This window comes from Xiphophorus maculatus, chromosome 20 (assembly GCF_002775205.1).
Source record: "Xiphophorus maculatus strain JP 163 A chromosome 20, X_maculatus-5.0-male, whole genome shotgun sequence".
NCBI lineage: Eukaryota > Metazoa > Chordata > Actinopteri > Cyprinodontiformes > Poeciliidae > Xiphophorus > Xiphophorus maculatus.
Genome location: NC_036462.1, coordinates 17,163,108 through 17,177,029, shown reverse-complemented (window position 1 = coordinate 17,177,029; position 13,922 = coordinate 17,163,108). Strand labels below are relative to the sequence as shown.

The 13,922-nt window shown below is 37.8% G+C and overlaps 1 protein-coding gene across 9 annotated transcripts in view; it reads left to right on the top strand.

The window, feature by feature from the left end:
• Nucleotides 1-1,682: 1,682 nt before the first annotated feature.
• cadps (calcium dependent secretion activator) overlaps nucleotides 1,683-13,922 on the top strand; it is a 112,027-nt gene continuing 99,787 nt past the window's right edge. For 4 of the 9 annotated variants that reach the window (XM_023325066.1, XM_023325068.1, XM_023325065.1 and 1 more), the window contains exon 1: nucleotides 1,683-2,281. In XM_023325066.1, coding sequence (XP_023180834.1) covers nucleotides 1,949-2,281 — 333 coding nt within the window. In that variant the 5' untranslated portion in view covers nucleotides 1,683-1,948. The remainder of the gene's footprint in view (nucleotides 2,282-13,922) is intronic. The other 5 variants (XM_023325069.1, XM_023325071.1, XM_023325070.1 and 2 more) reach the window with 2 other exon arrangements.

Genomic DNA, 13,922 nt, shown 5'->3' with positions numbered 1-13,922 from the left:
TATAGGACTGGTGGCATTTTTTTAATCATTTAAAGAAATCAATGTCTGTTGCCACCTTTAAAGTGAGACAGTGATCTTGATCAGTAGTTATTCTGTTTGTGACTTTTTTGAAGTTTTTGAATTTTTTTCTTACAACTTTATCTGCTTTTTAGCTTGTTCTGTGTCCAAATAAACCAAGTTGTTTTGGGATCTCTTTATTTTGAATGGATACCTGCGTTGGAAAATATTGTGTTTTCTTTGATCGCTGGTCTGTTGGTAAAATCCAAGAAAAAATATGCACAACTTAGATTTTTTTCTTTTAATAAAGACAAATAAAAAAAGTGTGGTGTGCTTATATGTATTCCTACTTTGATACTCAAATTAAAATCCACTGCAAAGAGTTACCTTTAGATGTCACCTAGTAGATAAATTCATCAATGTGTAAGTTAAATGCAGCTGCCTGTAATGTGTTTACAAGTTAGTTAGAGAATATGAGTGAGCAATATACGTCTCAAAGACCAAGAAGCACAACAGACAGTTTGGGGATAAAGTTGTGGAAAGGTTTAAGGCAGGTCTATGTAATAAAGCAACATTCTGAGTTTTGAACATCTCACAGAGCGCTGTTCAATAATTCATCTGAAAATGTAAAGAAAATGGCCAAACAGCAACCCTGCCAAGATAAAGTAGTCCACCAAAAGTAATAGTCGAGGCAGGAATATCATGAATTAAAGAAGCATTTGTGTATTGAAATAGCTCAGTTAAAGTGGAGAGGGTGAACATAATGTTCACAGACACTCTCCATTCAGTCTGCTAATGTTTAAAGAATTATACCAAGAAAATAAATGACGAAATTCTTAATTGTAAGAGTTACAAAGCTGGTAGAGACACATGCAAAAACTTGGATCCATCACTTCAGAAAAATGTAGTTCTGAAATGTAGTTCCAGTCCATAAAGCCCAAATGTTTCAGTTTTGTGTAAATATTTTGAAAATTATGCATTGTTATTTACCTTTTTTATCATTGTGTACTGCAATGGGTTCTCTGGTTCTGTTTTTATTTTAAAAATATATATTTTTAAAAAATTCTAGAGGTACAAACACTATTATGAATCCATGTGTATCATTTTGATTAACAATTGAATATCCTGAAAACAACAGGAAATGTAGCTGTCCCTCATACACTGGTTTTCAGATGAAGTCTAATCAGTTTTCAGGAAAATGTAGCACCAACAGTTGACATTTTTGTCAACTAGCACCTACTCAGACACACCCCACCCCTCAACAACAAACTGCATGGGAGGAACATTTAGGGATCATTGTTGACATGTTACTCTCTTTGCTCTTCCCTGCTGTTTTTCTGTCCTTGCTTTCAAGAACGTTTCCCCATTCAAGCCAGTGAATTCAGTCAGTGACAGTGTATGAGAAACCCTGTGGCAGCCATCTTAGGTGTACCACCGCAGAATGACATGATCTCCAGTACATTGACCAGCGGTGCATTCTTCATGCAGTCTCTCTGCTCCTCTTCACCGATCAGCACCACGGACAGCTCCTCGGCAGTCTCGGTCTCTGGAGGGAGAGGCCATCTCCCGCTTTCACCAGAGAAAAGGCAGCTCTAGTTCCCTCATCTGTAGCTACACTAAACTCCCCTCCTGCCCCTCCCCTCTGCTTCCTTCTCACCTCCCCCTCTCACATCCGCAGCACCGACCGACCAATAAAACAGGGCAAACGCGTAAGCACCGAGTGCTCGGCGCAGGCGGAGAAAGCTGAGAGTGGAGCAGACTGAACCTCCTCCAGCACCACTCGTACTGCTGACATCTCTCAGCTAAGTACGATCGGGGCCTCATCCCTGTCTCTACTTCGGAAACATTTCACCTTAAATCTCGGGCAAGGGATCATAAGGAAGTGACACCCCTGCCATCTGGGAGATCAGTCTGCAACGTTGTGGCAGGGACGCATCCCTTCTAGAGCAAGATGTTAGATCCGTCGTCCAGCGAAGAGGAGTCTGATGGGATAGTGGAAGAAGAAAGCAAAGAGGCGATGGCACCTCAGGCCGGGTCCCGCATTTCTCCCAGCAGGACCAGCGAGAGCTCTGGTGGACTGGCACCCAGTAGCAGCCGCAGCAGCGCCCGTCCGACCAGCCCGAGCCCGTCCGCCGTCAGCGAGGAGAAAGAGGACCTGGAGAAGCTGCACAGAGAGGAGGAAGAGCGCAAAAAGAAGCTGCAGCTCTATGTTTTTGTCATGCGATGCATTGCATATCCCTTCAATGCAAAGCAGCCGACTGATATGGCAAGACGACAGCAGAAGGTAAGGCCCCTCCGTCGCTACTGAAGGTGGCATTTGTAACTACTTGATGATGAATTGACTTCTTCCAGTCGGCAGATGTTGTCATTGATGACCTAGATAAGCTGGGAAACAGAGGGGGAGGTACGGCCACAAGGCCCATCGGATAGTGAGTGAAGGCATCACTGTCCCAGTGAAAGCACACTTTGTTTTTTGTTTTTTTTTGACGCAACAAAAATGTTTGCAATTCTCGAAGCATGACAGGAACATGGAAGCAAAACCCCGGATAGTGAAGGGTCTGGTGGTGCTGCAGAACTGCACACTCACTACACTTCATGTTCCTCCAGCCCTGCAAGCTCATTAACAGAGAGGGCGTTCAGGATTCGCTGGATGACGATTTACAGCAGGACGTTGTCATTTGTCCTACTTGGCCTGTATCCCCCCTTACATATGCGTCCATACAGAAGCTACTTGTCCCATACACTTCGGAGCTATTTGCTTGTCTCTTTAATTTGGCCTCCCAAGGTGACTTTAAGGCACACACCTTCTTAGGATGCCCCCTTACTAGCCTTCTGCCTTTATGGATTAGCCTTACTTCTAAAAGGTATCCTGTCATGTATTTGCCTCAAAATACTCCACACATTATATTTTAATACTGTTTTCCAAGCAAAACATAGTTAGATAGAAGAGATAAAGCCCCCATCCTGGTTTTACACTCCTGCTGAGTTCCTCCATGCTGGATGCTGGAGCCAGTTTTGGGTCATGTTGTCCTTACTGTCAAAGTCACAGGCCTTACTGTAGGGGAGAAGCCTTCCATATATTGTCACTGTTCTTACTTTTACACCAGAATAGGTGTAAAATGCCTGTTTCTGCGCTGAATACAAAAGCATACATGATAGTTAATGTCATGGTTTATATCTCAAAAACGAATCTTATTTTCTACATAAATCCTGAAAAAGATTAGTTTTGGGTATCTAAGTCTATCCTCAGATGGTTTATTATTATGAATCATTATAAATGCAATTGAAGCTGCTTGTTTTTTTGCTCAAACGGCAGACCATACTTCCCTTACTCCAGACACTGTTGAGCCATATGGTCTGGATTTTCTGCTGACTCACACGCAATTGCACGTGGGAAGCAGAAACCACCACGTTTCCATTTATTTGTTTGTGGTCCAGTTGAGCATGTAGGTTACTTAGTAATGCACTCTGATTTCTGGTGGCCAACAGACAGTCCTCTGCTGTGGATGAGCAAGAATGTGGATAACAATTCGAAGCTCCATGTCAGACCAGTAAATCAAAGAGATGTCTGCTCCTTGCCTCTAAACAGGCATGCAAAATCAGCTCTTAGAGATAAACTGTGAGGAGTCTTATACATGATTAGATATAGAAAACCTTTTCAATGAAGGTGAAATGAGTTGAGTTATGAGGTTAATAAGGAAGATTTAATTCACAGAAAAAGTTTGCGTTAATTACATCACAATATCAATCTGCATTTTTAGTTTAAAGCTAATGTGTAGATATCACTCTTGTTTTTGTATTCATCTTATGATTATGCAGTGCCTGAATTTAAATGGAATAGTTTTCAGTAAAAATGCAATACTTTCATGGTACTAACAAAGAAATGTCTGTAAGCCTAATAAGTTTTAGCTTTGATATACCAAAGAGAAGGTTGATTACATTCTAAAACAGCATAACACTGATTACTGCAGGCACAATAATATTGCCTTGAACAATATTTATGGTTAGTTTGAAATCTAACTAATCATAAAACTTCAACAAAAATATAGACATCTGCCTAATTTGGTTATCCAAGTCATATCCAGAACTATATTGTCAAATCAAATTAGTCCATCACAAACCAATTATACAGGCTGATTAAAATTTAAAACGATATGTATAAATTCAGTCTTATAAATCAATCCCGTCAAATACAGTTTTTAATGTAAATCAGTTGAAAGATATTCATCTAAGGTTCCTAGCTTTTCAACTGTAGTCATAAAGGAGCTTTACGTTTCTAAGGGTTAGGGGTGGCACTCTTCCATCATGTCACAATTTGTGATTTTTGCGACATGAATCATTTCCCCACTCGTCTTTTCTCTGAGTAATGGATTATTGTAGTGGTTTTTTTCTTTCAGCTAGCTTACTGGCAGTGAACAGGAGCAGGTGTGTGTGCTTGGGGTGGGGACAGTTGTACGTTTTGCTGCATACGCCATAGAGTCGGAGAAAACAATAGCTTTCTCTTCCATCTCAATAAAAATAATATAAACATCGAAACAACTGAAGAACATGGTAACCTGCAATTTATAGCTTGGCGACTGTATTTTTAAACCAATGTTACCTGTATAAGGGTGATAGTTATGATATTCCACACCCTGAGTGTCTGTTTTTATGTGACAATAATAGGTCCAAGCAGTCAAATGTGTCTTGAAATTGAAGAGAAAGGGTAGGAGCTTTCTTTTAGCCAGCTGACTGGCAGTTTGCAGCAAGATGCAAAAGGCAGCTGAAGCATAGATTGTTTGATTCTGAGTCTTTTTAATACCTTGATAAATTTGTTGTGATGAGAACAAAAATAATGCAGTTCAGCTTTTTAAAAATCAAACATTCACCCTGTAGAATCATCATTACTGCTCTTCCGATGTCTCTATGCAACAAATCATCATATAAAATTCTCCCTGCATTGGATCCCCACTTTAATATGTGGCCTTTTTACCATTTTTGCTATTATAGATTAGTCACAGAAATATGATGAAACAATTTATGTAATGAAAAGACTTAAAGGGCCTCAGTGAAACATGTGGAGCAGCTCCACAATAATCCTTTATTAGAAGCTCTGGCACACAAACCGCACCATTGATGGGCTATCACACAGAAACAGGCCAGGCTGCAAACCATGCTAGCTCTGCTGATGCTGCTCCTTAAAATGTATTGCCATAACCTTGTGGAAGGATAAGCCATGGAGGAGGGTTGGGGGGGTAAGGAACTGTTGCCTCCTTTTTGAAGGGCAAAGGAAAATGTTTTTGTTATTTAACGTGAAGGAAGCAGTTCGCCAAACGATGGATAAGTGCTCATTTATAATTAACTGGTAGCACGCTTGTTTGAACACAAGGCTAACCATCTTTGGCCATATTTACACTAATGCCCTCGTCACAGTGAAAAAGAGTAAATTATTGAGATTCTTTGCTCGTGTATAGATTTGTGTTAGTGCAATCATTGTGATTGTGCAGGAGGCTACAGTTTATTCAATCACAATAACCTCCCTAAGTAGCTGAAGCAGAAGTAGACAGAAATACAAAAACTCACAGGAGATGAATTTTAAAAAATCTGAATTATTTCTGAAGATTTATGCTGAGATCTTTTTTTAATTTGTTTTTTGAAATGTTTGCACAGTCTCATTTGTCTTGAATATGTTTTGTTTATTTTGTCTTTTGTTTTTCCATTGTAAAAAGCTATTTTATAAATCTCTTGAGTGAAGACACCCAACCTTAAGTACTGAAGCAGTTAGGGATTTTCTCTTGAGTAATGTATTTAAAAAATTAAATGTAGAGCTATCATAGCCTTATTTAACTTTTGCAAGTGAGCACTGTAAAATAGAAACTTCTATTAATTAATTAAATCTGATCCATAACACCAATGTGTTTTATAAATTACAATGTAGCAAATTTTCAGATTATAATTTGACCTACTTCTCTGCCAGCAGGTTGAATCAATGCCTTAATGTAATTAGTACTGTTGGCAGAGAAATTAGTGAGTTCCATCTTTAAAGTGGCCTTTGTTTATTAATATGTTAAAGCCCGATAACAGCTTTGCAATGCACTCTGCTGTGACTCTGCTGCATTTGGAACAGACCTGTCCATATGGAAATTTTTCTCACCTCCAAATTGCCATTTGGTCTGTAAAAGTGGAAATCTGGAGTAAGAACAAAAAGTGCTATGAGTTGCTGCTTACAGATAAATTGTAAATTACAATGTGGACATAACAGATGAAGCTGTTCTTGTTATGTTAGCTGTTTAGAGAGAGATAGAGAAGGAAGGATGCTCTCATGGATAACTCAGTTACATTATCTGTAGTATCTAGTGAAGCAGTGTACAGTAGCTCACTTTCTGATACTTGTCATTTTACAAGCATAAAATTTTGATTTTGAAAATTGATGTCCACAGATGTTCTCCATTTAATTTGATTGAGCTTGAGTTTTGTTTTTTTGTTTTTTAAGAAAAACCAATGTAAACATAATGCTAAATTCAGCCCCATATGTTGACCTTTTACAGCCTTTATGCATATTACCTCTCTCTTTTCCACACATGAATTTATGAATTGGTTTTGAAAGAAATCAAAAGTAAATGGATCAAATGACATATAAGAGACAGAAACAGGCCATTCTGCATTTGTTGCAGCCAAGGGACAATGTGACACTGAAATTATTTATATTATTATATAGGATGTCTTAATGGTGTTGTACCTCAAAAAATGAATCAACCAAGCATGCTGTGCCAGCAGTTGTAAAAGTCAGGTTTTCAGTTAACAATAAACATGTCAGTCAACGTCTGACAACCGGTGCAGAAAAATGTTCCCTACTGTTTCACAGGCGATTCTGTTCAAATTTTTTTGTTGTGGTTGTTTTCCTGGCATGGCATAAATACTGAAAAGTGAAGGTGTTCCACAATGCTACAGATATGAAAGTGGATTCAAAAAGGGTGACAGCTGAAAAACAGCAGGTGAAGTACCCCCTCACCAGCAATCTGTGCAGTCTCCTGAAACATATCACGGCTTCACAAATTACACATCCTTCACTCTCTCAGAAGCAGCTAAAAAGGGAAAGCTGCAAGATTAAATTGTTAATGTTTTTCCTTTAAACATAAATGGATATTGGGTCCATTTGATTTATGTTAGACTAATTAAAATATTCTGTTGTAGCTTGATTCTCTCTGGCCAATGTAGTGATCACAGAAATAGCTACTGACAAGCAAAAATTACAGCGAGCCTTTGTGTTAATGTGCAGGAATGTATTGGATGCACTGTGAAAGGATTTTATCTACTGATGAAAGCAATAATAATGAGGTATTTGTATTGTATGTGTTAATTAGAATGTGTTAATATAGTCTAAAGCACGTGTCCTCGCAGAGCACTTTTATAATTAACTTCACTTCACATTGGTAGTCTAATTTTAGTAGCAAGTGCAAAAACACCTTCATGTTATGTTGCATCAGGATTTTGAAAAACCTGAATTCAGTTTCCTGCAAAAAAAATAAATAAAAATACTTTCTTCAGAGTCATCTATGCTGGTGAGTTGTTTAGAAATTATTTAAAATCCTGCACAGATATTCAGAAAAAACTAATTTACTCAAGTATGAGAAATAAAATGAAAGACTGAAACACAATTGCACACCAGTGTGTTTCTGCAGATCACCACTCCTTGAAAGGGAAGCAGATTTATCTTCTTGAGAACAGTTGTTGTTTTCTTCACACTGCCTTCAGTGGCTGAGACAGATAGATCTACTGTGTCTTATGATTTTATGTTATACTACCTCATAAGAAACAGTATGATAGCTGCTGCCCATGCCACACATTACAGCAGTACTAAAGAGAAGCAAAATGAGGGCTGGTTCCTTGAAAGTAGATGTTAAATTTTTAAAACAGCACGAACCCTTCTAAAATTGCATCCATCGATTTTACACTGACTACTCTGCACACACATCCACTTCACAACTGTGAAGCGGATGATAGTTATGACCATGTTCTATGAACAATTTCTATCCCAAACCATAAAAATTTGAACACATACTAGGGATATATACTTCTGTAATGAAAGACATTCAGTCTGAGAAATGAATAACAAATATTAGAAAGCTTCATTATCTCAGAGACATCAGCCTACATATGAGATTTTGGATTTATGCGACATGCTTAGGCTGCACTGTGGTGCAATTGCAACAAAGTCCTGGGTTCTAATCCTGGCAGGTACCTGTGTAGATCATACTTTATACAACACAATTTTTGACCATTCAGTCTTGCATAACCTCTCTAGACTAGACCATCTAGTCCTGAATTTCCTTTTATGCTTCCTTCTCCTCACCTCAGCCTACATTTTTTCAAAAGAATTTGGGTCTAGAAATTTAGTTGAAAAGACATAGTTTTGCTTTTGGTGAACCAATTTTGCATTATTCAACCACATGCCTTTGATCATCGTGTCCAATGACCAAATGACAACCGACTTTTAGTTTTCTGGCACAAAAGATTCATGATGTCATTGACTCTAACAAGCTTCCAAGAGTCTTTGGAGGAGGAACTGGCCCACAGTATTGCAGACCCTCCACCTTACTTGGTTGTTGGCACAATTTATCGTTTCACAACTCCATTGTTGGTTTCTGAGAAGCTTAATCTTGTTCTCGTTTGGCAAAAGCACACATATCCAGCTAAATTAAGTGTTACTGAACAGCTGGAATGCACAGATTTGAATTTAATCAAATTCAAGTCTACCTGTAGAGGACATAACCTTCCTCTCGCCCGTTGACCACTGGAGATAGCACCCAGCCTCCTTGGCGACCCTTCAAGTTAAAATGTTAGATAATGGATAGCCAAATTAAAGTCCTAAGAGATATTTTGAGGCATCTAAAGATTGTTATGCGGACATGGTCACCACAAGATGTCTCTCTTTGCTATGGTTCACTGACAGTGAGCTGTGGAGATTTTATTACCTCTTTTAGTGTCCTGCTCGCATTGTATGTTGGAAAGATAAAGGAGCAGCTCAAATAATTGGGCCTCCTTTTTATGTTTTTTATCTCATATTATAGCCTAGGGCAGTGGTCCCCAACCCTGGTCCTCAGGGCCAATCGTCCTGCGTCCACTCCAGCACAACTGATTCAAACTATTGCATGACTTCTGTAATAGTCATATTATAATAATAAACTTTATTTGTAATGTCCTTTTTATATCAAATTGAAATCTCAAAGGGCATACATTCTTAGCATGTCTTCAGTTGCTGCAGAAGCTTGTTCGCCCATTCATTTAATTCTGCTGTGCAGCAGCAGGTGAACTCCTAAAACATGCAGAGCAGTGGGCAATGAGGATCAGGGGTGGGGACCTCTGCTCTTGGAGAATAAAGAGCCATTGATTACTAATTAAGTCTGTAAAAACTCCTATCTCAAAAATGCTTAACAGGACGATCAGATTGGGATGGGCAACAAGTCTACAAGCAATGTGCTATACCTGTTACTATTTTCTCTAGTCCAAAGCATTTGATAAGACCAAGAGAAAGTATCCATCTATTTAACATACAGCTTCGCTTAGCAAGCAAAGGCCTCAAAGACGGAGGAGTTTCCTGATCGCCTTTCTTGTCCATTTTTAATTACATTGAGTACTTGAGGGCTCCTTTCCAAAGTGAGATTTACAGTGAGAAAGGAAAATACTCCTCTTTACACAACACAGAGGAAACTTGATTGCTGATTCAACAGATGCTGATAGGGAGTAGATGAAAAATGGATAGCTCTGCTGGTGAATGGCGAATGGCATGTATTGAAGAGATGGGGCCTTATATTAGTCAAGTAAATAGAATAACTGAAAGAGCAAAAGATTAATAATTTAGCATTTATTAAATTCAGGAAAAGTTAATTCTGCAATACATAGATTCTGCCTGTTAGTTGGGGACTTTCTGACAAAGACATTTAGCTTCACATCAACGTTTACATAATAGGAAATTACATAGTTATGTGAATCCTACATAGAATGATTTGGTAGTCATTGGGCGAACTTCTTGCATCTCTATTATTAGTCCTTTTTTATTTTTAAATCAACTCTCTTGATCAACTCTCTTCACATATGTCTATTTAAATGACAATGAATTCCAATAAAAGTATCCTAAAGTAAATTTGTCTTTGACTAAACTGTTTGAATTTGGATGTATGAAGAAGATATTCTCTTCATGCTCGCGTTCTCACTAAAACCAGGAAGGTAGAGCACATAACACCAGTTTTAAAGTCCCTACACTGGCTCCCTGTAGCTCAAAGAATAGACTTTAAAATACTGTTGTTAGTTTATAAATCACTGAACGGCTTAGCACCACAATACATTAAAGATCTGTTGTTGTTGTATGAACCTTCCAGACCTCTCAGGTCTTCCGGTTCTGGTCTGCTCTGCATCCCCAGAACCAGAACCAAACGAGGAGAAGCAGCTTTCAGCATCTATGCACCACAAATTTGGAACAAACTTCCAGAAAACTGTAAAACAGCTGAAACACTGACTTCTTTTAAATCTCAACTAAAAACCCACCTGTTTAGAATTGTATTTGAAATGTAATCAATTACAAATTTATGGATGGAACTTGACTTAATGCTTTGTTTTGATTATTGATCCTATCTTGCATTGTGTTTCTGTGTTTGTAATGATGTAAAGCACTTTGAAATGTCTTGCTGCTGAAATGTGCTATACAAATAAAATTTGATTGATTGATTGATTGATTCATGTCATGAAACATTACACTGTTGGAGATAGAAGGTTTGTCTGAGAGTGATGATATTCATGTTTTAGACACTACTTTTTATATGAATGGGGTCAAGACAACGGTGGATTAGCTGTGCATACTTGAAACTAATAATTAGACATACCATACCCTTATCCTTTATGGTCCACATTATGTGATTGGTGGCTATCTTCAGTGGTACCTGGGTAAAAGGCAAGTTAAGCCCTGGGCAGTCATGGGGAAAATCAGAGACATACAGGACAACGAAAAATGCACACACACTCATATTCATACGTTATACATATACATACATTCATTAAGAGAAAATTTTAGAGACGAGTAAAGTTAACCTTCATGTTTTTGGACTATGGGAGGAAGCCAGAGTACCTTTGGAGAACCCACATATGCACATGCAGAACATTCAAAATCAGTGCAAAAAAGCAAACCCATATTTCAAATAAAAGCTAATTAGAATTATATTAACGTCATGTTAAATTTTTCTCTAGTGGCTACATTATGTTATCTTTTCATGTGGGCAGTGTGGTATTTTGGTTCACTTAATGTAATACACAGGTTTCTCATTTTCATTATTTTTGATTAATACAGCACTTACACATGTACTTTGTGTGTATTGTTACACAAGATCTCACTTTGCAAGAACCTACTCACAAAATGTGATACAGGTTAGCACTGAATTAGTTAATGTTCACAGTTCACTTTATTTACAGCTTCAAAAGGATCCAGTTTGTACTCATTTAATTTGTATTTAAATTATACTTTCTGTCAAATTTGTAATAGTTGTTTGACTTCATATATGTTACTCATATATATTTTTGGGCACATGTACTCTATTTTCTCAAGAATTCATTATTAATCATTCACATTTTTTTTTTTAGAAAGGACAAACCATCTGATATTGTGTGCATGTGTTTGTGGAGGTGTGTGGGCATGTGTGTGCGTGGGTGTGTGTGCGTGGGTGTGTGTGTGTGTGTAAAAGTGACTTATTAAGACTACATTTTAAATATTTTGGGGGTGATGCCCTTTCCTAAAAAAATCCAGCTTCTTTCAGCACATCAGCTGACTACATTTGTACAAATTTAAACTAATACATAAGGTGTCCCAATACTTTAGCTGTATTTAAATGTACAAAGGTCCAAGACATAAATTAGAAATGAAGAACTCAAGACTTTTCTTCATACTACCCCCTTCTTTTCTCGGAATGCTGAGATCTGGATGGACCACAGTCAATTAGGATGCTTGCCGAACCTGCCATGCAGGAACAGCTTGGTACAAGTCATTGAAATTGATTTTTCAATGTCCATCATCAAACTTAATGTTAGACTGAAAAATATGCAATGCCACAAAGTTAGTGGTCCACAGAGATGCTTGTGTGCCAGAGTAAACCCTTGGCATGCACACAGAGGACAACCAGAACCTGTTTTTAAGAGGAAATTTTAAACAATTTTCTACTCTGGGAAGAGTTTCAGTTTATGCAAAAGTGACTCATTTTACAACACGTGTTGGCTATCCAAAGGAAGGTCATTTAATTTCAAAACAGTGAGCTAACGCTTGCCAGATAAAAAAAAAAAAGAAAAAAAAGTGGAAAGCACTTGTGCTCAACACGTTCAACAAATGATTTCTTAATGGATACGTTTGGGTACAACTCGTGAATCTGTTGGGAATTTATGTCTCTTTCAAGTTGAATTTCATCTCGCTGCCTTTTAGGGAAAATTAAAGGCTCAAGAATTATTTTTGCGATCATGGGCAGTGTTATGGAACACTGATTCAAAAGAAAAGCTGCTAAAGCATGGAAAGTAGAGGACAAAGAGGAAAGAGATTGTGAGGGAGATTTGTTGTGGCGATTTTCCACATTAAAGACAGAGGAGCCGGGACATGGCCATTACTGCAATCCTCTCTGCCTCTCACTCTGATGGCTCTCACTGAGGCATGAAGAACACAAAGAGCGGCTGCCGAGCTGGCACGAGGCTGAATGTCAGGTAGACGCTCAGCAAGAGTCATCTGTCCTGAGCTTCACATGTTCGTGTCACAACTCCTTTGAACAAAGTCACCAAGCAGCACTCTGCCTCTGACAGACTTTTAACATAACAGTGCTCCAGTTCAGAGGCACTTTGATTTTACTCAGACTCACAGCTTTGATCTCTAGCATTGGGTGAGAAAATACTATTGACCAAACATGTGTCCAAGAACACATAGGAATAATGATGGGGGAAAAAGGAAGAGAGAAAGAGCAGATCAAGAAGATTTCTCTTACAGAATAAAGATGTAAATCTATTGCTTGAGTTATTATTCAGATCGTGTTGTCATTTTACCCTAACATAGCTGGCAATTATGATTTTGGTAAGATTTAATGGTTTTTGTGAACCATTACTTTTGAAATGTCAGCATTACCTTTAATAAACCCCATAATGAGACATGCACCAAAAAAAAGGTTCATTGTCTTTTTTTTTTCTTTATGGATTTTTGCAATCCATAAAGAGTAGAAATCTCCTGCTAACTGTGTGATAGAGAAACTTCTGAATCACACGAAAACATAAAGTGAGGGACTTAATATTGTCCATATGTGGTTAGTGGGAAATAGCTCAAGCACTGATTATGATTTCATAAACATTTAAGAGGCTACACTTTTACAGTCCATATTTATGGACTGCTGAACAGAATTAAATGTCATGGTTTTGAAAATTACAGCCTTTTTTTATCACAGGACAAAATTGTCTTAATGTTTTATATTCAGTATGTAGTTCTTGTTATCAATAAAAATAAATCTGTTTCCCAAAAAAGTCTATTGCTGTCAGAAAGAAGGCTTTTGTTCAACAGATCTCTCACTTCTTAATACTCACAATCCAGCAACTACTAGAGATAATCACGTATATAAACAGAGAGCACAAAAGGGGAAAGATGGAAAATCAATTGGATTTTAAAGAAAAGTGAAAAAAGGGAGGATGGAGTAATGTGGTGGCAATGGAAACAAGAATTCAGAGTCAGCTTTATGTTTTATTAAAAAATACAGTCATTTCATTGGTATCATTCTTTTTGTTTCATGCAAAATTAAGCAACCTCTTCAAGGGGCTGTTAGGAAGACTCTTCTAGAAGAAGTAATGTTATTAAATCAAAAAGTTGACATAGCTCAGTAATTATATATATTCTGTTGCCTCCTAAGTATCCTAACAAAGATACGTTTAATTTATTTTTC